Source organism: Balaenoptera acutorostrata, chromosome 4 (genome assembly GCF_949987535.1).
Source record: "Balaenoptera acutorostrata chromosome 4, mBalAcu1.1, whole genome shotgun sequence".
NCBI lineage: Eukaryota > Metazoa > Chordata > Mammalia > Artiodactyla > Balaenopteridae > Balaenoptera > Balaenoptera acutorostrata.
The window spans coordinates 67,466,888-67,492,295 of NC_080067.1; the positions used below are offsets into that span (position 1 = coordinate 67,466,888).

The 25,408-nt window shown below is 40.2% G+C and overlaps 1 protein-coding gene across 7 annotated transcripts in view; it reads right to left on the bottom strand.

The window, feature by feature from the left end:
• ABCC5 (ATP binding cassette subfamily C member 5) overlaps positions 1–25,408 on the bottom strand; it is a 197,558-nt gene that overhangs the window by 44,270 nt on the left and 127,880 nt on the right. For 3 of the 7 annotated variants that reach the window (XM_057546143.1, XM_007195330.2, XM_007195331.2), the window contains exons 3-10: positions 14,147–14,304; positions 13,806–13,961; positions 13,004–13,151; positions 7,954–8,187; positions 7,633–7,806; positions 6,874–7,021; positions 3,827–3,975; positions 3,310–3,417 (exon numbers count right to left, since the gene is read on the bottom strand). In XM_057546143.1, coding sequence (XP_057402126.1) covers positions 3,310–3,417; positions 3,827–3,975; positions 6,874–7,021; positions 7,633–7,806; positions 7,954–8,187; positions 13,004–13,151; positions 13,806–13,961; positions 14,147–14,304 — 1,275 coding nt within the window. Of the gene's footprint in view, positions 1–3,309; positions 3,418–3,826; positions 3,976–6,873; positions 7,022–7,632; positions 7,807–7,953; positions 8,188–8,630; positions 12,980–13,003; positions 13,152–13,805; positions 13,962–14,146; positions 14,305–25,408 lie in introns of those variants that run through there. The other 4 variants (XM_057546144.1, XM_057546149.1, XM_057546148.1 and 1 more) reach the window with 4 other exon arrangements.

Below are 25,408 nucleotides of genomic sequence, written 5' to 3' on the forward strand. Positions count from 1 at the left end.
GGTGCTATCCCGGTTGGATTCCCAATATGATTAAAATTTTTTTTAAACATTAGAAAGTCTTCAGAGAAAAGATGACTCTTAATGGCAGGACTCTTTGCTTAGTTACCGAGAACCCCTATTTTGAAGTTTGCAGGTGCTATTAAATGTACCATATAATCCGCTTGCCTCAGAGCAAGCTCTTTCTCCTAAATCCTAAACTCCTAAGCTTGGTCTTTGCATCCCTAAATTGCCACGTCTCCTATCCATTCCCAATCCCTGATCTTCCCAGAAATGTCATGTTTCTAAATCTCCTAGATAATCTTCACTCTTGGTCAACCTTTAAAAAAAGTAGTTTTTTTTTTAAAGTTCAGTTTTCTGAAAAGAGCCATTGGTTTCATTTGTTCAGAGCCTCCCTGAGAGACTGGGCTGAGAATAACATGCCAAATATTCTGCCCACCTTCACAGAGTGAAACCATATGCTGACAGAATTCCTATCATTTCTCTCTCCTAAAGAGTTACTAAATGGGTCTTGTAGGCCTCATGCACTATAAAAACTAGGCTAGTGCCTCTGGCTTGCACAGCTCGTCCACACTTTCCCTTCCCACAGGCTCCCTGCAGTCCCGCACCCCTCCCAGGAGGATTTCAGCTTCAGGTCACTCTGCCTGGACATGCTGAGGCACACAAGCGCCCCACACACCTAAATTTATATCTACTTGGATTTGCACCTGCCAGGACAACAGAATCTTAGAGATACATAAACCATAAAACTCAACTTTACATCAAAACACTACTCTCACTCACTGAAGCAATCAAATCAGAATGTATCTTTTGAGCAGAAGAGGGGACTACTCATAGGGTTGCCGGATAAAATACAGGATGCCTAGTTAAATTTTGATTCCAGATAAACAATGAATAGTCTTTTAGTATAAGTACGTCTCATGCAGTTATTAACTGGGGGGTCTGTGTTTTTATTTGCTAAACCTGGCAACACTATACTGGTGACTGTCTTATCAGAAAAGTTATAAGGTGGCTTCTCACTGCCTTTCTAAAGTTATCATTCTCCCAGAAGTGGAGGCGGGGGGAAGGAGGAGACTGCCAAGCGGAATTAACTAGAATGCGACTCATTCTCATGAGGCATACAACAGAGCTGGGGGTGATTTTGCTTCTATTATTAACTCTGAAGCTTCCTGGATAGAGGAAGGATCTATAGCGTGAAAAGCCACCTGCTAAAACAGGTTCTCACTAGTAAGTGAAAAGAAGAGAGCTCTCGAGAAATAAGGGGGGTGGGGGGTGGGTGTGTGTGAACAAATCTATACTATAAATTCCTATTCCTTCGTCTAAAATACCACCAAAGCCATTCACTAAAAAGGACAGAGAAACAAATAGGGGGACAAATTTATGCTCAAAACATCTGCCTTAGGGGTGGACATTCTGCTTATCACAGATGATTTCAACTGATCTATCTTCAAGTTCACAGACTTTCCTTTGTCACCTGTATTCTGCTACTAAGTCCATCCAATATATTTTCAAATTTTGATTAATATATTTTCTTAGCTTAAAATTTTTTTATTTGGTTATTTTCTATATCTTCTATTTCTCTGCTGAGACTTTCTATCTTTTCATTTCTGAAGTCTTTTTCTGATAATTCCAACATTTGGGTCATCTCAGTATCTAGACTTTCTTTGTATGCAGAGTAATTTTGGATTGTATCCTGGGCATTTTGAATATTATATTATGAGACTCTAGGTCTTGGTTAAATCCTATATAAAATGTTGCGTTTTTGTTTTAGAAGGAAATTGATCCATTTAGGATGAGTTCTGGTCTGCTTCCTGTGGGATGTTAAAAACAAGACAACAGGCCCCAAATGGAGTCACTTATGCTAAGCCCCACGTCACCAAACTGAGACCAAACTATAGTTTCAGCTCTCCCAAAAATGGAATATTAAACAAGTCAATCAGGAATCACCTGATCAGCACTAGTTAGGTAACCTGCCTGATAGACCCCTGCCATCCCCTAAAGGAAAGTAACCTTGTAATAACCAATGCGATTTTCTGCCTAGAATAACTTCCTTGTTCCTGCTCCCTTCTACCTATAAAAGACTTTCATTTTGTACAGCTCCTCGGAGCTCCTTCTAGTTGCTAGATTGTATGTTGCCCAATTCATGAATCGCTGAATAAAGCCAATAAGATTTTTTTAATTTACAAAAAAAATCTGCCTTCTTCAAAACTAGATATTGTGGGTTCTGCAAAATAAGGCTCTGATTACAATTAGACCATTTCTTTTCACGTGGCTCTGGATCTTGGCCTTCTAGCAGCCAGGCTGGGGAGAGGGAGGGCTTGGGGCTAGCGTCGGGGGGCACATTCTTGAGAACTAGCTTTCTTGACCAAACAAAATTCACCTGGTTAACTGTAAACAAGTAAAATATAAATAAATCTTGGGAAGCTATTCTCCATTCTTCTTAAGGGGAAAACCCAATTTGTTTTCTCCTGAACACCTAAGGTGATGGTATCAATCCCTCAAACACCTGAGCTTCAAGCCTTCCAGGTACTGACCTTGCTTTTGTACTGCTTTCAGCAGCCAAGAAGGATTAGGAGGAGCTACTCTCTGCAGTGGCTTTGTCAAGAGAGTCCAGCCACACAGGTGCTGGACTTTTTTTTTTTTTTTTTTTAAGTATTAACCACTTTCAAATATCTATCTCCCTCCACCCTCCCAAATATATCTACCTCTTGTATCATGTATTTGTATTATTCTGAAGCCACAAAAAACACAGTCAAGGCACAATCAACTAACCACGTGCAAGGAAAAAAAAACCCCTGATACGTACTTAACTGCAGTTCTCAGTATGATCTAGTCTTATGACTATTCCCATGTCACTGCATTACCTGTATCATGAGTGGCAACCACAGGGCAGGGAAAAGCATCAAAAAGAGCTTATTCCCGACAGTATTTTGGTAGAGGTAGATGTAGATGTAGATCAAGGTGAGAAAAAGCTGACAGCCTCCTGATAATTCTATGCCTAGGTTTGAATCACTTAAAGACCCAGTAAATTATAACATATATCCATGTTAGGTCCAGGCAGAAGGGACTAGCTCTGAAGGGGAACACTGAAATTTTGGGAGCCCAGAACTAGGCTGTCTACAAAAGGTAAAAATTCATATTTCTTTGAAAAGGTCCCCTGAGTCTCCTCCACTGCCCCCTTTCTTACCAACTTGCCGAAAGGCTGAAGGTGAAAAAAGCCAAGTGCAGCCAGCCCATGTGGCCCATTGGAATAAAGGCAGCAGTTAGTTTTGCCACGGCTCCTGACACGGAGGAGGGAAGGGAACCACTTACCTTAAATCTGTCGACAGCAACGGATGCTTCTGAGAGGGACTTTACTGAAAACGGTGTAACTTTCAAAGCAAAAGTCATGGAATTGAAGACAGTCACCACTGTGAAAGCCTGAAAATAGGAAAAGAGAAGAAACTGAGCCTGATGAGGCTATGCGACTAAAGTAACACGACGTCATCAATTTCCTTTCAGGTTTAAGGAGGGCTGTAACTTGACTGTCAAATGTTGGTACGAGTCAGATATATTTCAGATATATATTTTTTAAGGTAGAGTTTTTATGAGACCTCTAATTAAAATTCTCAGTGAATCTGAATCAAACAATGACCTGTATTTTCAGAATTAAACCCACAGTTGTAAAACAACCCGTACACTTGTTTGTGCACTGGGGCTAAATCCCCACTCTTCTACTTCTCAGATTAACCGCATGAATGAAAAAAATCCAAATCTAGTAACAAGAGGACCAGAGCATCTCTATATGTGGTATTTCTAAAACGTCCCCAAGCCCTGAGGGCTCACTGACCTGTGCTGCCGTCAGATCAAAGCCAAGGGTCATGTGAACAGAGAAGGTCACAACACTGGCGATCACCATCACAATGGGAGCCACACCAACGGTGATGCTCTGAAAGTACCCGGCTTTTTCCAACATCCGACGTTCCTCCTCTCGGATTTCTAAGAATAAAAAGCAAGCCAGTTTCTAAAAGCAAGTCGAAAGAAACCATGGGATATTGCTCCTCTGTCACCAAACAAGACTTGGTAGGTCTTCAGCCACCATTGGTTTTAAAACGACCCTGTAACATCTATGATGCAAAACACTAGGTCAATATGGCCATCAATTACAATCACAAAAGCTGGCACACAAGCTTGAGGTTTGAAATGGATCAAGTCACAGGAATGAATCTAACAGAAAACAGTCACTACTTCTCAGTACAATGATCATCTTCTGCCTTAGTCTAATTCTTTTCGCAAATTTCTTATGTTTAGAAGGAATGAACAAATTAATAATATCTGCTAGTGGCAGTTTTGTTTGCTTACCTGGTTGTTTATTTCTAGGTTAGGTACTTATAAGAAAGACTATAGGGCTTCCCTGGTGGTGCAGTGGTTGAGAATCTGCCTGCCAATGCAGGGGACACGGGTTCGAGCCCTGGTCTGGGAGGATCCCACATGCCGCGGAGCAACTAGGCCTGTGAACCACAACCACTGAGCCTGCGCGTCTGGAGCCTGTGCTCTGCAACAAGAGAGGCCGCGATAGTGAAAGGCCCGCACACCGCGATGAAGAGTGGCCCCGCTCGCCACAACTAGAGAAAGCCCTCGCACAGAAACGAAGACCCAACACAGCCAAAAATAAATAAATAAATAAATAAATAAATAAAAATTTTTAAAAAAGACTATACAACGATAATGGAGAATTAAAAAGGAACTAAGATTTACTAGGGTGCCTACTGTATGTTGGTGCTAGAATAGAGGCTTTCACACAAAAAGCAGTAAGGGTGATTGGAAGAAGATGAGTGAAATACAATTTTTGTAAGCAGAATGATTTTTCTTAAATATTTATAAAACCGACAACCTTATTAACAGAGCAACCATGGAGTACAAAAGACCAGGGAGTAAGAAGTATGACAATAAAGCGGTGAGGTATTTTCAAAAAATTTTCAAACATAAAAGCAATTTTTCTGGGAGACTATGAACTGACCTTTAAAGGAATTACCACTGTCCCAAACACTGGGAAATATATTGAGAGCCAGCTCTCAAGTCATACTTTTAAAAAGTTCAACTCATTGCTTTAACATGTATCACATAACTTGCCCAAGTCTATAATGAGCAAGAATGCTCTTTTCAAGCTAAAACACACAGGTAAAGATACCAAAGTCAGGGGCTGAAGGATGACTGGAGTCTCAGAAAGAAGATTATAAAACTGAGAAAATTAGAATCTGAGAGCTGGAAGGGACCATCATTGGTGACCCTGCCAACAGGCTTGGCAGACGTCCTGTTAGCACCCAATTGTTCCATTCTATTGGCAACAAACTCACTACCTGAAGAAGGAGCCTAATCCACTGCTGGACGTTTCTGACCACTCATAATTAAAGTTTATGAAGTGGACACCATATTCCTAAAGGTCTGTTTAGTCAACAAACCAAGCAGTGAAAATAAAACAGCTTCCTTGATCTGAACACTGTATTTCTATTCAACCCAAAACTGCACCAACTTTTAAACTTTTTTTTACTTTTTTATTTTTTGGCCACGCCACGCAGCATGTGGGATCTTAGTTCCCCGACCAGGAACAGAACCCACGCCCCCTGCGGTGGAAGCGCGAAGTCCTAACCACTAGACCGCAGGGAAGTCCCCTGCACCAACTTTTTAACTGGATCATATTCAGGTTACCTCACTGTGAGATTATGGTCAATGAACAGTCATATCTTTTATATTTAAATTAAATTTAAATGTAACTATGTCTTCTCATTTGAACTCTAAAGTGCCTTTAAATATTTATTTATTTATTTATTTATTTATGGCTGTGCTGGGTCTTTGTTGCTGCGCGGCTTTCTCTAGTTGCAGCGAGCGGGGGCTGCTCTTCGTTGTGGTGCGTGGGCTTCTCATTGCATTGGCTTCTCTTGTTGCAGAGCACGGGTTCTAGCTGCGTGGGCTTCAGTAGTTGTGGCACACGGGCTCAGAAGTTGTGGCTCGTGGGCTCTAGAATGCAGGCTCAGTAGTTGTGGCGCACGGGCTTAGTTGCTCCACGGCATGTGGGATCTTCCCAGACCAGGGCTTGAACCCGTGTCCCCTGCATTGGCAGGCGGATTTTTAACCACTGTGCCACCAGGGAAGTCCCCTAAAGTGCCTTTAAATATATTTTTCTTAAATTCACCTTTTTTAGGGCCCAAGATTTCAACTTTTGTTGAGATCTTTTGGAATGCCCAGCTAATGTGCTAATTATTCCTCCAAACTCTGTGGCATTTACATACGACATGTTTATGTCTGCACTGAATTTACGGATCAGGATCGGGGCAGGCACTGAGAACCTTGTGACTCAACATAAATCAATTATTTGAAAAGAAACCAAATTAAAACACCCCTGTGAGTTAGTGTCAGAGAGAGGCCCAGAGTCCAGCTGTCCTGACCTCCAGCCTAGCCCTTCTCCCAGCACTACCCCCAGGGTCTCACACCCACCTACCCGTAGTGCGCATGCACCCACAGAGTGGTGGGGGCAGAAGCGGAGCTCTCAGCGGCCACTTGATACTGTTTTCCGTGATGTCCTCACGGCCAGACCAGAAAATTATGGGCTGGATGAGAGTATAGATAGGGGGCTTTGAAACTGAATAAATTACTCATAACCAGCTGAGTTATCTTGGAAAAAATCACAATTTTCTCAGGTCTCAATTTCCTCATTTGTGAGATGAGGTTATGGGTGCCAGTCTCGAAGATCCCTATCAACGTAAAGCTCATAGGCTACTATAAGAACATAAGGTATTATGATCCTATGACATTAGGATTCCCAGTAGCTAATGTGCTCAGGAAGCACAGAAGCCAACATCCTTCTACCATATACACATATGAAGTCTTTAAACTCACTTTGTACACTCTGAGAGAATGCTTTGACCCAGGCATACATTTTAATAAATTTAATGTAGGTGAGGACTTCATTCATCTTCTGGACACGGTCATCTGTGATGGTCACACATTTTCTCCTGAAATATGCAGTGATCCGTGATACAAACATCTGAAAGGAAAAGCGATGTCATGCCAAATCAGAGCTTATTCAGAGTTAGAACTGTCTAGTCTTTCCGGGAAATAAATCCGCTTAAGATTATTATAAATAAAGTGAGCATCCCGTAGTTGTACTGCTTTTTAATAGAAGTGGTCTATTAAATGATAATCAAATAGTATTTGACTCTTATCCTTTGGAAGAAAGTTAAGACAAGTAAATATCTGTCCTCAGAGTAATCACAGATACCTATGCTACCAGAGGGAAGCGGGAGAGCCATATCAGTTAGTATCACCTTGAGGTGCTGTGACTCAACCTCTCCTGTGTTACCTGGGGGAAGCAGGGTTCACCTCCTGACCTCCTTCACTCACACTCCCTCTTTTTAAATCTCACTTAGGAGCTACTGCCTTTATTCAAGTGACATCTGACGTCCTCTGAAGTCAAAATGCTGCCTGTATGGATTGAACACTGTCTAGCTCTTTTTAGACATTTCCAAACCAGGTACCTGCTTAAAGGAAATTTCCAATCAAAGATGTGATACCTCGGTGGTGCCTACTATATATAGCCCAATGGAAGTAACTCATCTGAGGAGAAGCTGCCAAAATACGGTAAGGAGGCTTACTCACCATTGCAGGATAAAAGAGGATAAAAACAGCTGATCCCAGGAAGCCTGTTGGTCCCAGAATAATTACATTATAAATCATGCCCAAGATGGCAATAACAGGTCCTCCAGCCAACAAGCTGCCAACAGCAGCTGCCTCGAACATCCTCTGTCCATCGTTGGAGCACAGGTTGATGAGCTACGAGACACAAAGAGCAGTGAGTGGACACCGTGAGGACGCAGACACTGCCTGAGGAAGAGGAAGGACAGAACGGGGACCCAAGGGAAGGAAAGAGCTCAGGTTGGGAGCTTTCTCTCTGCCCTGAAGCAGACACCCCTCGCTCACCTCACCCACGGACTTCTCCTTAATGTTCTTCAGCTTAAGGATCTTCTTAAACGCCATGGTCAGGATGGCCCCCCGCAAGCGGACCCCAGTTCGGTAATTCAATGCCCACGTCAGTGCAAGTGACCAAGAGCGCACGATTTCTGTCAGGAGGAGGCCCAGGACTAACAGCAAGCTGTACTGGAGGTCAGACTCTGTGTCCTGGGTGTACTCCAGGAGGTGTTTCACCATGAAGGCCTACAGGGAGAAACACACACCGCAGTCAGCTTCTCCACAGCACTCACACGCCACGCCACAGCTTTATGTTAGGTTAGAAAGAGGAGGCAGCTCCACTGTACAGTGACAGGTGCCTAAGCAGAGAAAGACCTTCTCGGAGGACCAGCTATTGCTGACGGTCCACCTGCAGCTATTTACGCAGAGCAATTTGCAGGAGGTAGGTCTAATTTGAAACTTTCTTCCTTCAGGACACCACCAAAACCCATACTCTTTCTAATGTAACATAAACCTGTCCATGAGCTGTAATTCATTCTCAACACACGGTCATTAAAAAGTATATATTTGACCTTATTCCAGTATCTCCACACAATGATACATTTCTTTACATGAAATTAAGACCCTTTTTTTTTTTTTTTGGATCGTTTCAAACGTGCTTATTTGATAAAAAGGAACAGTGTACCTACAGTTGGACTGGGGAAGAGTGAGAAGTGCATTTGCAAAACATTCCTGAAAATAAACATCAGCAGTTTAATAGTACAGAAGAGAGCAAACAAAGCAAGACTATTCCAAATCCAGAGACCCTCCCAAGGGCCCTCCCACACTCCCCGCTCCCTCCCAAAAACAAAAACATGTTACCTCAGGTAGCACATGTCTAACACCACCTGCAGGGAGGGAAGGCAGCAGCCCCCAAGAACCACCGAGTGCCACCTCCAGCTCTGAGGTCCTGCAACGCCGGAGCACACACTCACACGAGGCACATTCAGCAACAGGATTAAATACCAGGAAGTGGGAGGTAATGTACTTTTATTGAAAATGAAAAAAATAAAAAGTACCATCTTCAAAGAGCATCTCACAGACACTGTACAACAGGAGGAGCATTGCGGTAACATACATGGGAACATACAGAGTCGAGTTATACAGGGCTAGCCAGCCAACAGGTCTGGCCTCGACTGTTGTTTTAACTACACACAGTGGAAATTACAGCATAGAACCAATATCTGTTTCCAGAGTCCGGAGTAGCGCATCAAGCTGACAGCACTTAATCGGTTAGGGCTCCTGAAGTTGCAGTTAGTCTGCAATAGAGGAGATTCTCCAGGAATAAAGACCTTGCTGCTAAGGAAAGAGAATTAAAAAAACAAAAAAACAAAACTGGAAACTCCCCAAAGAGTTGACTCTGCTTAAAATCACTGGTGCTATTGGTTCACTAGGCTGTGAGGAGTGACCTCTGCTCCGGAGGGAATACAAAAATCTAGGCCTCAAGGAAAAACGGGTGGCATCCTTCAGAGTCTTTTCGAGTCCTTGCAGCTAAAGTTGATCTTGCCAAAAATGAAACAAAACAAACCACAACAAAAGAAAGCCAAATCAATCCCCCTCCCCGAAGGAAGAAAATAAAATTAAGGAGAAACCCATTCACCCATCTACACCGATCCTTATAGCAAAGGGTACTGTAGCTGGAAACCAGCGCTTGAATGACAGACAAAAATGGAGGCCAGAAGCAATTGTCCTGAAGCAGCTAACGCTGAATTCCAGAACCCAGACTCTCTCTGGGTAAATCGGTATTTCTTGTTTTTCCTGAGAGGAAATTAATATCAGATGTCAACTAGATCCTAAGAGATTCCCACCAATCAGATTTATGTCAAGTCTCAGTAAATAACCTGATCAAATAAATAGGAGATTTCAGATTCCAAGAACTATTGCATCCCATCTCTCCCCTCCCTCGGATTTTTAGGTTTTATATCCATTGCTTGGGTCACCACTGCATACAGCTGGGTTGTTGGTTTACTAGCAAGAAGATTGGCTTCTTTTCCAGTATGCAATCCAAAATGTGGAACTGAGTCACTGAGTGGCAGGGTCAAAACCCCATTTTCCTCACGTGAAGCAACTCAGTAAGATGGCGGTGCAGTAAAGCATTTTCTCACACACCTCGGCACTGACGGAGCAGTCTCCAAAGGAAGGCGTGAAAGGACAGCAGGTTGTAGTTTGGGGTTCCTTCCTTCCCATACCTTTATTGTGCCATTTTTCAGCACCAGGTAATAGCATTAGTACCTCCCAGAGAGGAGGAGCAGGGGGAAGGTAAAAGACAAAATGAATGCTTACACTATGCAAAACTTTCAAAGGGGAGGGAAAAGAGGAAACAGCAGATTAAAGAATTTCCAACACATAGGGGGTTTTTAAAAAACAATTACATTTCAAACCATTTCGTATGGAACAAAGAAAAAAAAAAGGTTTTCATGAAAAATCTAACCAAAATTTCGTTTTAAAAGGTTACAAATTAATCATTTAAATTTAAACAAACTGGGAGATAACTCGAGATTGTCAGCATAGTTGTCTGGCTGTGGAAAGCATTCCCAGTGAATAAACATTACCTTACCTGAACTCTTGGCGAGAGATTCTGCCCAGCTTGACTCTCTCATTCTGACCGCAGAATACAGCCATCCTGAAAATTCTAAAGAACAGCTTCTGTCACTGGTTCCACTACAGAGACACTCCCCCCAAATCCAGATCCTGACAGCATCAAGCAAGCTGCAGCTGGAGAGAGGTTGGAAGGGTGGGAAACTTACCTCTCTAGAGGCTTTTCACTGTCCTTTCCCCAAAAGGCCCGTGAGCAGAGTTAGCATTCACCAAGAGATAGCACTGCAGGAGGGAGCCGTCTCTTGCAGATCTACAGGGCGGATGCTAATTCTTTACACACAGATCATAGGTCAGGCCTGGTCTTTTAAAACTGTTTTAATCCAAGAAGGCCACAAATCATCTCTGCAAGTTTAGCAATTTGGTCACTCATCGTAGGTCAGGACCACACCCTTAGAGATTCTGGCTCTCCATTAACACTATGGTGACCCTTGGACACCGTGCGCACAGAGCACTGGTCCACTGGCATCACTGAAACCTTAGATCACCTTGATCATTAATGTCCAGCCCCAGCTGGCCAGCAGTTAAAAAACAAAACAAAACACAGTCACTTGATTGTGTTTTATTTGCTCTGCATATGGCTACCAAGGTTCAGTGAGACCTGAGGGGAGATTAAAAAAATATATAGTATCTGGAGAGTCAGATCTTACGTAGATTTCTGTAAGAACAGACTAAGCCAGTTTGAAAGCCTTGCCATATTAGAAAACGTGCAAAAATCTAAAATGGATGTTCTTCCAGAGGATTTAAATCCACAGGTGGAAGGTATGCTCACTGCTAATACTAATCTCAAACCCGATCCTTCAAATTTCCAATTAAAAAGAAATTTGTCAGAATTAGAGCTCCAAAAAAAGAAGTTTTCATTGCTTACAATTTGAAATCTTTTTTTTATTAATTAGAGACACTGTGGATGGGACCATTGCTTTCTTGATTGTTCTAGGGGAAAATCTCCCGAAATAACACAGGCCTTAAGGTGCTCTTCCTCAAGAGGGTGGAGAAAAGGAAAAGCGTGCTGCTGTTTTCCTATTAAAGGAAGGCTCTCAGCTTTCCCTGGCATCTAGAAGAGTTTACTAGAGATTAGTATTCCAGTGCGCTGTGCCTTAAAAGAGAGATAAAGGAATATGCAGATGCTCAAGTGAGTGACTGTAAGGCCCCCAAGCTGAACAAGCATAAGAAACTTTTTTTCCCAAGTAAAAAATTAAAATCCCAACAATCTATGGAATTTTGGGGGGGCAGGTGGGAGGAGCCAATTAAATTCTTGCATTGGCCAAATGGAATCAAGGAAGCCTGTATACCGTGCTACCCAGCTGAAAGAATTCTTCCAAAGATCAGAGCAGCCACCAGCCCTGTAGTGAAACAATGACAGAAGCTCTTCTTGGGGGAAGCTGGTCCTATGAAAATGTTTGCCATTTTGGTCAGTGACATGATATTCAGTTACATGGTCCCTCTTACTTAAAACTTATACAAAAATATGTTAGTTGGTCAATTAATAAGAAACCCAATACCAGAAAAGTAGTGTTCTCTGCTTCAGAAAAGAGATCAAAACTTTTAAAAGGCATCAGACATTAAAAACAAAAACAAATGAACAAACAAACAAAAAAACATAACAGAAAAACTGCAAATTACTTTTACCTAATCACCATGCACCTTAGGCCCATACTTACCAAAACCATGAACCTCCAGCTTACCCACACACGGAAAACGCACAGAATAAGGAGTACTACGGCTCCGATGCCTCAAGGCAAATATGTAGAGAATAGATTTAATCAAAGTCTCAAGTGTAAGGCAGCACAGCAGGTGTAAGAAACAGGCGTCCAGAAAACAGCGTGACCGTCACTCTTCTCCCCTACTCTGCTTCAGCAACGCTAGGAAAACCAGGGCTGCCACCCCAACACCTGCCACACGGTTTACACTGTAAACCAGAACTTGAAATGGACTTCAGGTTAGCCTCTAAGAACCTCAACAGTCGTCCAGCTTCTTGAGGGCTCATGTGCCACAGAACCGTCAAACATGTGACAACTCTGCACCCAGACCTTCAGTGTGTCACCAGCACCAATGCAACAGCCTACGCCACACAACACTGCTCACGGCACTGTGAGACACCTTTCCCGAACCAGGACTGTCGTTTCGTGTCGATACGCGGCAAAGCAGCGCGGCCCTGGGCAGACCTGGAGTCATTCAGCTTCACCCCCACCCCAGGGAAGCAAGCCAGGTCCGCTTCTCCTCCGGCAACGTGGCCCCCTCCTCCTTCCAGTTCTCACAAACCACCATTCACCCCAACATCAACTGCGCCCTTGCAAAAGACCTGGAGGCATCTCTAAGGCTGCTAACTAGCCCAAAGGTGAGGGTGACCCCTGCAACAGAACAAGAAGGTTACAGCTGGCCGTGGCTGGGGCCCTGGAGACTGTCAGGAAGGATGGTTAGGACTTACTGGTCCACTGAAGCCAGCCAGCTGCGTGATCATCAGGCACACGATGGAGAGGATGAGCCTGGTGCGGCAGAAGGTCCACACAACCCTCCGGAGGGAAGCAGCGTCTGGCCCAACTTCATGCAGCTCTTCTTGCCACAGTCTCTCTAGTCTTAACAAGGGCACATGTCCTCCGTCACACATCTCCCCAGGGAATACGCACACCGCCCCACCCAGCCTCCCTCCTGCCACCATTCACACCAGTCTCTCCTTTCAAGTTATGTACAGTGTTCACCTTCTAGGGAAGAAAGACCTTTCCTGGGTAACTACATATTTACCCTGTATAGGGAGCCTCTCAGGATTCAGAAAATGATGAGAACGAAAGTCTTTCCTTCCACCCAGAAAAATTATCCCTGAATAGAATCTGCCTGTGGATAAGAACTTCCTTCCTCAAGGGTCCCCAACCCTTTCTGAAGGATCCTGTGGTAAAATGTAGAGTCGTAACTAGATTTTAATCATGACAATCGGCTACCACAAAAATGTATTCTGTCACAAGGCAGCAACATAATCTCCCTGCAGACTCAGGAAGAGAAGCGGGGCTGAGAGAGAGAGAGAAAGCCCGTGGTTAAAACAGGATTAAAGATGATATAGGAGATAAAGCAGAAGAGCAAAGGGAAAGTCACCCCCAGGCTACCCTCCCTCCATAGGATAGCTCAGATCCTAAAAGGACACAGAGCTCTGGACTTGACACTGCCGGACCCACACTCCTAGCTCAGGCCCTACACAACCAGTATGTGGGAGATGAGGGTGGATCAGAGACGCCTACCTTCTACAGTTCACCTCGGAAGACTCGTACTTGGACAAAGACCACACGTCCTCCGTTGAGAGCTCCCCCTTCTTGTGGGCTATGCGAGCCAGAGGAGAAAGCCAAGAAAAAGTCATACAGGAGAAGAGCCCAGCATTGTCCACTGGGTGCTGGTGTCTGAGGAGAGAAAACCCAAAGCACAAAATTGTCAACGCACGTGGAGAGGCTAGCCAACACTTACAATACAATGTTTAGTATACAGAACTCCTGGCTAAACCCAGGTTTTCTCCAAATAGTCTAATCTTAGCCCGAATTTTTTTTGGTGCTTCACAGCCAAGCCACTAACCAGCAGAACCTCTTACTTGGAAGTGGTCCGGATGGGCTTCAGAGCACTTAAGCTATGATGGTACTTTCCCTTGGGATGTTCCTCATCCAGGATTCTGAGCTGAGAATGCATGGAGGCATCCAGGGAAAGGCCCTCAGCTCGGGCTGCTGCTTCCAAGGCATCTTGGCAATCCAACTGTTTCAACAGATAGGGAGGGAAGGCAAAAGCACAATTAATGAACATTAGAAAAACAGAGAGTACCAAATCTACCTGACATAACAGCTCAAACTGCAAACCAGATTCATCTTACCCAAGAAATCCCAAGGGTCAGGAGGTTAAACACTAACTTGTATGATATGAACTTGCTAAGGAACATTAAACCAGATACTTAAAATGTCTAAACTAATAGACTTCATTTTTTTGAGCACTTTCAGAAAAATTGAGCAGAAAGTACAGAGAGTTCCCATATACCTCCTCACCTCCCCCCGTTTCCTCCATAATTAACATCTTGCATGAGTGTGCTACATTTGTCACAACTGACAGCCCAATACTGATATATTATCACTAACTAAAGTCCACAGTTTACATCAGGATTCACTCACTGTGTTGTATATCTTAAAATTTATATTTTTATCACCAACATGTTTTATCTTTCATTTCCCAATATAGACTGAGAGTCAATTACTACACTACTAACTGCAAATTCTATTGCCCATTTTCTATGGTAAAAACGTCAATCCGCGCCCCCCCCATTATCAGCTCTGTCATGCAGAAAAAGCCAGGATGCACACATGCCTCCTCTCTCTCTCTTATCAGCAACAGGGAGAGCAGAAGCGGGGCTCTCACCCTGGCTGCCCCGCTAAAGAGCTCCTACCCAGACTTCTGCAGCATGAAGCAGAGCGTCTCATGGGTGGAAATACAAGGTTATACATATTTACTATAAAGTTTATAAGTACCAATTAATCATATTAACAAAAATGCGTATAATTCAAAGTCTGACTGTGGCAGAAGAGGGTGGACCAAAAATCTGGACACATCTACGCCCGTTTACTCTAAAAGTAACCCAAAGTCACTTAATTTTTTAAAAAAGTTTATTGAAGTATAGTTGATTTACAATGTTGTGTTAATTTTTGCTGTACAGTAAAGTGATTCAGTTATACATATATATATATATATATATATTCTTTTTCATATTCTTTTCCATTATGGTTTATCCCAGGATGTTGAATATAGTTCCCTGTGCTATACAGTAGGATCTTGTTGTTTATCAACCAAAGTTACTTTTGCAGTTACTGTTGCAGAAACATAAGCATTCTTTTCCTCTAGTAAGGATTATAAGGACCTTATCCTTTTCTCACATTCTCACAAATATTTCCAGCAATTATTGTGAACTAGCAAGAAAGAATAGATCCCCAGATCAAGAAAAAGTTAAGTGGTGCAGCACCTAACACACTGTGCCTCACACAAAGTGGAGTCTCTATTTTGACACACCACCTCTTTTATACACAAAACAGAGGCAACTCAAATATTAAGGATTTGTGCCTGGGGGTCACCTGCATGCCTATGTGGCTCTCTCCTCAGATACAATAGCTTTAGTTCACAGCATACTTATGAATCTTCAGATAAGTCACTGCTTAGTATCAGGAAAGTACACAGCAACTGGGAAGCATTTTTTCCCTTTTGTCAAAGGCAAGGCAAACTTCAAAACAAAGTCTACCTTCAAGAGAATTAACAGCAAAATGTGATAAAGGAGTCAACACCAAGAAAAGAATGAACTCATATAAAGTCCTCAGGTATAAGGTGAACACTTATTTATGGCACCTAAAAATGAACTTAAGTCTACTGAGATTCAAGTACACAACAAAGGTTTTTTTGTTTTGTTTTGTTTTGTTTACATAATATTTATTTAACCTTTAAGCTGCCCATAACCACATGGGGAAGAAAAGAAAACAATTAGATTGAGAAAGCAGAAAGACACACTAAAAATACAAACATACTCTCTATAAGGGAGGAGAAACTGAGAATACGTACAGAAGGTGACAAGGACCAGCCTTATGTGGATGTTCTAAGCTTCAAAAGAAGACAAAAATTAAATAATACCACTTCAAGTACACACTGGATAGCTGCCCTAAATGAACTATATGCTGGGTCACAAGGCAAACCATAACACATTTCAAAAGACTGATATCACAGTGTATGTACTCTGACCACGAGGGAATTCAATTAGAAGTCAGTAACAGAGATAACATGAAAATCTCCAAATATCTAAAAATTGCAACACACTTCTAAATAATACGAGTTAAAGAAGACATCAAGTCAAAATTAGTATATATATTCTGAGCTAAATGATAAGAAATTGTAACACATCAAAATCTGTGGGATGCAGCTAAAGTGGAGTACAGAGAGAAATTGTGAAGGCTTTCAAAGCATGTATTAGAGAAGAACAAAGAGTGAAACATCAATGCTCTAAGGTAGGGGTTGGCAACATTTTCTGTAAAGGTCCAGATAGTAAATATTTCAGGCTTTGTGGGCCAAAAGACAAAACAGAGGATATTATGTAGGTACTTAAGTTACAAAAGAAAACAAATTTCTACAAAATATTTATTGCCAAAATTCAAAATATAGTAATACTAATTGAGTACAATTTTTTTGGTGGTACAGGTCTACTAATGAGAAGAATGAAATTCTTTTATGAGGCAATAACATTTCACTTAACTGGGGTTTAAAATCGTTTTCCCTTGGTTACATTTCTTTATACTAATGATGAAATATCAGAAAGGGAATGCAAACAAATTGTCCCTTTTAAAATCACATCAAAAAAATAAAATACTTAGGAATAAACCTCACCAAGGAGGTGAAAGACTTATATACTGAGAACTACAAAACATTAATAAAGGAAAATGAAGATGATTCAAAGAAATGGAAAGATATCCCATGCTCTTGGATTGGAAGAATTAATATTGTTAAAATGGCCAGACTACCCAGAGCAATCTACAGATTTAATGTGATCCCTATCAAATTATCCATGACATTTTTCACACAATTAGAACAAATAACCCTAAAATGTGTATGTAACCATAAAAGACCTAGAATTGCCAAAGCAATCCTCAGGAAAAAGAACAAAAGAGGAAGCATAACCCTTCCAGACTTCAGACAATACTACAAAGCTACAGTAATCAAAACAGTGTGGTATTGGCACAAAGACAGACATACACATCAATGGAACAGAACAGAGAGCCCAGAAATAAACCCATACACCTATGGTCAATTAATCTCTGACAAAGGAGACAAGAATATACAATGGGGAAAAGACAGTCTCTTCAGCAAGTAGTGTTGGGAAAGTTGGACAGCCACATGTAAATGAATGAAATTAGAACACACCCTCACACCATACACAAAAATAAACTCAAAATGGCTTAAAGACTTAAATGTAAGACAAGACACCATAAAACTCCTAGAAGGGAACATAGGCAAAACATTTTCTGACATAAATCGTACAAATGTTTTCTTAAGTCAGTCACCCAAGGCAATAGAATTGATAGCAAAAATAAACAAATGGGACCTAATCAAACTTATAAGCTTTTGCACAACAAAGGAAACCATAAACAAAATGAAAAGACAACCTATGGACTGGGAGAAAATATTTGCAAATGATGCGACCGACAAGGGCTTAATTTCCAAAATATACAAACAGCTCATACAATTCAATAACAAAAAAACAAACAACCCAACTGAAAAATGGGCAGAAGATCTAAATAGACAATTCTCCAAAGAAGACATACAGGTGGCCAACAGGCACATGAAAAGATGCTCATCATCACTAATTATTAGAGAAATGCAAATCAAAACTATTGTACAATGAATTATCATCTCACACCTGTAAAAATGGCCATGATTAAAAAGTCTACAAATAATAAATACTGGAGAGAGTGTGGAGAAAAGGGAACCCTCTTATACTGTTGGTGGGAATGTAAATTGGTGCAGCCACAATGGAAAACAGTATGGAGGTTCCTCAAAACACTAAAAATAGAGTTGCCATATGATCCAGCAATCCCACTCCTGCGCATACACCCACACAAAACTATAATTCAAAAAGATACATGCATCCCAGTGTTCATAGCAGCACTATTTACAATAGCAAAGACATGAAAGCAACCTAAATGTCAATCGACAGATGAATGGATAAAGAAGATGTGGTATATATACCCAATGGAATATTATTCAGTCATTAAAAAGAATGAAATAATGCCATTTGCAGCAACATGGATGGACCTGGAGATTATCATACTAAGTGAAGTAAGTCAGAAAGAAAAAGACAAATACCATATGATATCACTTATATGTAGAAACTAAAATATGACAAATTAACTTATTTACGAAACAGAAACAGCCTCACAGACATAGAGAACAGACTTGCGGTTGCCAAGGCGGGAGAGGGGAGGAATGGATTGGGAGTTTGGGGTTAGCAGATGTAAACTGTTATATACAGGATGGCTAAACAACAAGGTCTTATTGTATAGCACAGAGAACTACATTCAATATCCTGTGATAAACCATATGAAAAGAATACGAAAAAGAATATATATGTAAAACTGAGTTATTTTGCTGTACAGCAGAAATTAACACAACATTGTAAATCGACTATGCTTCAATAAAATTTTTAAAAATTGTTTTCCCTTTTCATCAAAATTGATTGTAAATTTTCATCTGTTAATGCTGATTTGTAACGAGATTTTATAATTTCATCTTTGAAAACCTCTTTTCACACAGATAGGTACAGCCAAGTACTGAATCAATCCATGAGTATATGATTTTAGTTGAGCGTACTTATCTCCTGGTAGGCATCATAGGATTCTATTAGATTATCCTCTTCACATTTGCCTTTATCATATCATTACATTGCAGATTTGTCACTTCCAATTCAAAGTTAGGTGGAAGTCACTGAATGGCAAAATTAAATGGACTTTTTGTGTGTGTGTGGCAAAATACATACAATATAAAAATTGCCATTTTTACCATTTTTAAGTGTACCATTCATGGGCATTACTTATATTCACAATGTTACGCAACAATCGTCACTATCTCTTTTTTTTCAATAAGTTTATTTATTTATTTATGGCTGCGTTGGGTCTTCGTTGCTGCACGTGGGCTTTCTCTAGTTGCGGCAAGAGAGGGCTACTCTTCGTTGCGGTGCTCAGGGATATACATCGTTGCGGTGCGCGGGCTTCTCATTGCAGTGGCTTCTCTTGTTGTGGAGCACAGGCTCTAGGCACGCGGGCTTCAGTAGTTGTGGTATGCGGGTTCAGTAGTTGTGGCTCACGGGCTCTAGAGCGCAGCCTCAGTAGTTGTGGCACACGGGCTTAGTTGCTCTGCGGCATGTGGGATCTTCCCAGACCAGGGATGGAACCCGTGTCCCCTGCATTGGCAGGCAGATTCTTAACCACTGTGCCACCAAGGAAATCCCTCATCACTACCTATTTCTAAAATGAATGGATCTTTTCAATTAATCTACCACAAAGGAGGCAAGAATATACAATGGAGAAAAGAGTCTCTTCAATAAATGGTGCTGGGAAAACTGGGCAGCTACACGTAAAAGAATAAAATTAGAACATTTTCTCACACCATATACAAAAATAAACTAAAAAATGGATTAAAGATCTAAATGTAAGACCAGAAACCATAAAACTCCTAAAAGAAAACATAGGCAGAACACTCTTTGACATAAATTGTAGCAATATTTTCTTGGATCTGTCTCCTAAGGCAAAGGAAACAAAAGCACAAATAAACAAATGGGACCTCATTAAACCTAAAAGCTTTCTCACAGCAAAGGAAACCATCAACAAACTGAAAAGACAATCTACTGAATGGGAGAAAATATTTGCAAATGATATGACCAATAGGAGGTTAATATCCAAAATATATAAACCGCTCATACAACTCAGTATCAAAAAAACAAACAACCCAATTAAAAAATAGGCAGAAGACCTGAATAGACATTTTTCCAAAGAAGACATACAGATGGACAATAGGCATGTGAAAAGATGTTCAACATTGCTAATCATCAGAGAAGTGTAAATGAAAACCACAATCAATTATCACCTCACACCTGTAAGAATGGCTATCATCAAAAAGACCACAAATAACATTAGTTGGCAAGGATGTGGAGAAAAGGGAACCCTGTACACTGCTGGTGATAACGTAAATTGGTGCAGCCACTATGGAAAACAGTAAGAAGGTTCCTCAAAAAACTAAAAATAGAATTACCATATGATCCAGCAATCCCACTCCTGGGTATATATTTGAAGAAAACAAAAACACTAATTCAAAAAGATACATGTACCCCAATGTTCATAGCACCATCATTTACAATTGCCAAGATCTGAAAGCAACTTAAGTGTTCGTCAACAGATGAGTGGATAAAGACATGGTGTGTATATACATATATATACACACACACACACATATATATACATACACATACAATGGAATACTAGTCAGCCATAAAAAGAATGAAATTTTGCCATTTATAACAACATGGATGGACCTGGAGGGTATTATGCTTAGTGAAATTTGTCAGAGAAAGACAAATAGTATGTTATCATTTACATGTAGAATCTAAAAAGTAAAACAAACTAGTGAATATAACAAAAAGAAAGAGACTCATAGAGAACAAACTAGTGGTTATCAGTGGGGAGAGGGCAAGGGGGAAAGGCAAGATACAGGTAGGGGATTAAGAGGTACAAACTACTATGTAAAAAATAAATAAGCTACAAGGATAGATTGCACAGCACACGGAATATAGTCAATATTTTATAATAACTACAAATGGAGTGTAATCTATAAAACTTTTGAATCCCTATGTTGTGTGCCTGAAACTACTATAACATTGTAGGGACTTCCCTGGTGGTGCAGTGGATAAGACTCTGCGCTTCCAATGCAGGAGGCCTGGGTTTGATCCCTGGTCAGGGAACTAGATCCCACATGCATGCCACAACTAAGGATCCTGCATGTCCCAGCTAAGGAGCTGGAGAGCTGCAACTAAGGAGCCTGTGAGCCACAACTAAGGAGCCCACCTGCCACAATTAAGAGCTGATACAACCAAATAAATAAATAAATAGATTTTTTAAAAAAAGAAGAAACTAATATAACATTGTAAACCAACTACACCTCAATTTTTAAAAATTTAAAAATTAAATAAAATAAAATGAATGGATCTTGAAATATGGAAATTTCCTTCGTACTTCACTGAGGTTCTGAAACACACTGCTGGAACTGTAATTTAAGCTCAGAAAATATATAAACTACAAATCTGTAAGGGAATGGGGACCCCACTACTTATTTCAAGTTTTGATAGCATGAGAACTATATAAGGTGACTTGACATTACTTATGATTCAAACGTTAGTTGTCACTGAAATTACTTTGTCACAGTCTCATTTCAGATTCCCACCAGCAATCTATGAGAGATCCAGTTTCTCCACATACTCGTCACTGCCTGGTATTGTCGTTATTTTTTATATTAGCCACCTGAACAGGTGTGGTTTAGTGTTTAATCATGACTTTAATTTGCACTACCCTAATGGTTAATGATGTTTAACATCTTTTCCTATTCTTATTTGCCACTCATATATCCTTTTGGGTGAAGTGTCTGTTTTAAGTCTTTTGCCCATTTTCTAAATGGATTGTTATTCTTAGTGTTGCATTTAGAGAGTTCTTTATCTATTATGGATTCAAGTCCTTTGTCAGATGATTTGAAAGTATTTTCTCTCTTAATAGGGTCATTCACGGAGCAAAAGTTTTATATTTTGATCAAGTTTAATTTGTTGATTTTTTTCTTTTAAGGATTGGGCATTTAGCGTCATGTCTAAGAACTCTTAGCTCTAACCCCAGGTCATGAATGTCTATGTTTTTTTCTAAAAGTTTTATAGTTTTAAATTTTGATCTGTGATCCATCCTGATTAATTTTTTGATTAATTTTTATATAAGGTATAAAATTTAGGCAAAGGCTCATTTTTTTGACTATAGCTGTCCAATGTTCCAACACCATTTGTTGAAGATTCATCTCTCCATTAAGTTGCTTTTGCACCTATGTAAAAATGAGTTGGCCATACTTGTATGGGTCGATTTCAGGACTCTATTACATTGACCTATTTGTCTATCCCTTCACTGATACCATTAACTTGATTACTGTAGCTATTTTGTAAGTCTTAAAATAGCATAGTGTGATATCTCCAACTTTATTCATCCTTTACAAAACTGGTTTAGCCATTCTAGTTCTTTTGCCTTTCCAGGAGAACCAAGTTCAAGATTGAGGAGAGTTTTATAAACATCTTTTGATATTACGGCATCAGAGAAGGAAAACTTGGTATGCCATCCATTAGTATTCTCACATAAGAATGACGTAGTAGCATTAAGAGAAAACTAAAATCTTCACATCTTACTTCATTCATTCTTTCAACAAATAACTTACTGAGCACCTATGTACAAGACTGTCCCAGATGCTGGGAATAAAAAATATTCTAATTTCTATCTTTGTAGTACACTAATTTCATTTTATTCATCTCTAAAATGCCTAGTTACAATTTTCATCAAAACCTATGAATAGAAAAGTGAATGGATGACAACAAACAAAATCCTCTTATTGCATGAGTTTTGTTCCTTTGACTATATACATGATATCATGTTCCACCACCTCCTGGTAGTAAGTTACTTCCCATAATGGAGAATGCCAAATTCAAAGGCTCTCTAAAAAGACTCAGATGAGAGCAGGCAGGCAAGGTTTCATTCCCAAAGGCATATCATGAGTACTATACAAGCATTATCAAATGCCTGTAACATATCAGAGACTGAGGACTCTTGCAATGTTTTTGATTTTAGAACAAGGCACTCAGTATAATTTTATTCTGACAAAGAAAAACTCCCATAAAAGTGGCTGAAAAAGTGGTTGAACTAATTCTCAAATTTTCATAGAATAATAAAACATGGAGTAGGAAGGACCACAGTAAAGGTATGGAGAAGTCTACATTGTTGATCCAAGCCAATCAAAAGTTGCCATTCTAAGCAACCCACTTTCCAAGTCTCATCATATTTTTGCTATTCTTTCCTAAACTGCTTCCCAAACTGTCAATCTTGTTGTCGTATCTTACTCACTGCCCAGATGAGGACAGTGAAATATCTGATGGAGATAAGAAGATTCCTGCAGGATGCTCTGTTTTGAAACAGTCTTGCTCCATATTTGCACCTAGCTCCTTCAGAGGCAGGACTCTCAAAACAGTAAGCAACAGGTGTTTAGGTGTTCCCCCCTCCTATGTCTTCCCTGCACTATGCCACTGCAATAGGATGCTTGTACTAAGAACTCCTGGACTAACTCAGTTAGGCTGACTAACTCTTGTTTGCACCCCTTGCCCCTGGCACAGTACAGAGCCTGGCACCTATTATTCAAATGGCAACCAGAATATCTCCACGTTGCCCCACAATCTGCATTATTATCATGTAAAACTGCATGACATACCACTAAGAAATCTTCTTAACCAATCCACTTCTGTTTAATTTCTCTGCTCTTTTGCTTATTATTAATTGTATAATAAACAATTACAGTTTATTTTTCTCTTTCTGGATTATTTAGGATAAATTCCATCAGTGGGATTACAGGATTAAAGAGTGTAGCTCCAAGCAACTAGACATCCATCCAGTTTGTTTAATTAACCTTATTATAGGATATGTACTCCAGTATTATTGCAAAAGAGAACTGCTCTTAGTTTTAGTACTTTCAGTTCTATTTTGTTGACCTGAGCCTGCCTCTATCCCACCTACTCTGGGACATTAGCAAGAAACAGGAAGTTAGGGCAATCTTCTTTGTTTATAGCCCGATCTCATGACTAGCATGTATCTGTAAAGGCAAACTGCTTACTTGAAGGTGATGGGAAAATTTGGGCAAATGAACTAATAACAAACCAACATAGCATTTACTATGTGCCAGGCACTGTTTTAAATGTTTTACAGATACTAACTCTTATAATTCTCATAACCACCCTATGAGGTAGATACTCTTATTTCCCCTGTTTTACAGTTGAGGAAACTGTGAAGTAGCAGCAAAGATATGAAGAGATCTTTAAAAGCAGAGATTGAATCCAGGCTCCAGAGTTGAGGCTCTTAATCACTATGTTATGTGCCATTCAAAGAAAAAACAAGCAAATAACTCATCACTGTACAAGATGAACTCAGATGTGTCTTTATAGACAGCCAGCTCTCCTCTCTTCCCCAGGGTGAGTATCAGATTAAAATAAACTATGACTCTCCTAACTAACCTCATTATAAGCAAATGGTAATTTCCAAAGTCAAAGGCACAAGTATATGATTAGAACACTAGAATGTAAATAAACTATTTTACTTAATTGCAAAAATCCACTTCCTGGTTGTTTTTCAACTAAAGACGAGTAGATGCTAAAAGATGAATACATTATGGACTCATATTTTAAAATAAAATAAAAGCATTTTTATACTACCCTGCCAGTAACTGCATAGATGTCTTATACTTGTAACTGTTTGGTTGGACGCCTAACTTCTCTTTCTTTCTAGGCTTCCCAAAAAAGCTTACCTGGCCAAGCAAGCCAGGGGGAAAAATGTCTATCTAAAGTAAAAACGAATTTAACCTACCATATTAACATTCTGTAAAGTGAGTTATCAACGTTCTAAGATTGAGTGGATTAAAAATAGAAATGAACCAAGAAAAATGACTTAATATATTTAAGCTATATGGGCTTACTATATGAACGCGTAAATAATATAACACGGTAGGGAAATATGATTCAGTAAATATCATTGGGACAAATACAAACAGATTGGAGATGAACTGAGATCCAGGTTTCACACCATACATTAATCTATCTGGAATTAACCCCAAAAGTTACATTAAAATGATGAAATAAATAGAAGAGAATTAAACAGCATACTTAGCACACCTAGGGAAGGGAAATAGTCTCCATTTCCCCCCAAAGCCTGAAACTTATCAAAGGCAAGATGGATGGGTTAAAATATAAAAAGGAAAACTTTTTGCATAATGAAATTAGCATTAAGGGGAAGGGGAATACAGCTAAAGGAGTGACCAGGTAACTAATATAATAATATATTTTGAACAGCCAGCTTTTACTGAAAAACATGTTTTATCCATTCATTCAGCAAGTATTTATTGAGGGGACTACATGCCAGACACAGCTCTGGGTGCTGGGGACACAGGAGTGAAAAAACAGACTTGCACCTCAAAATCACTGCCTTAATGCAGGTTACATTCTAGTATTTAT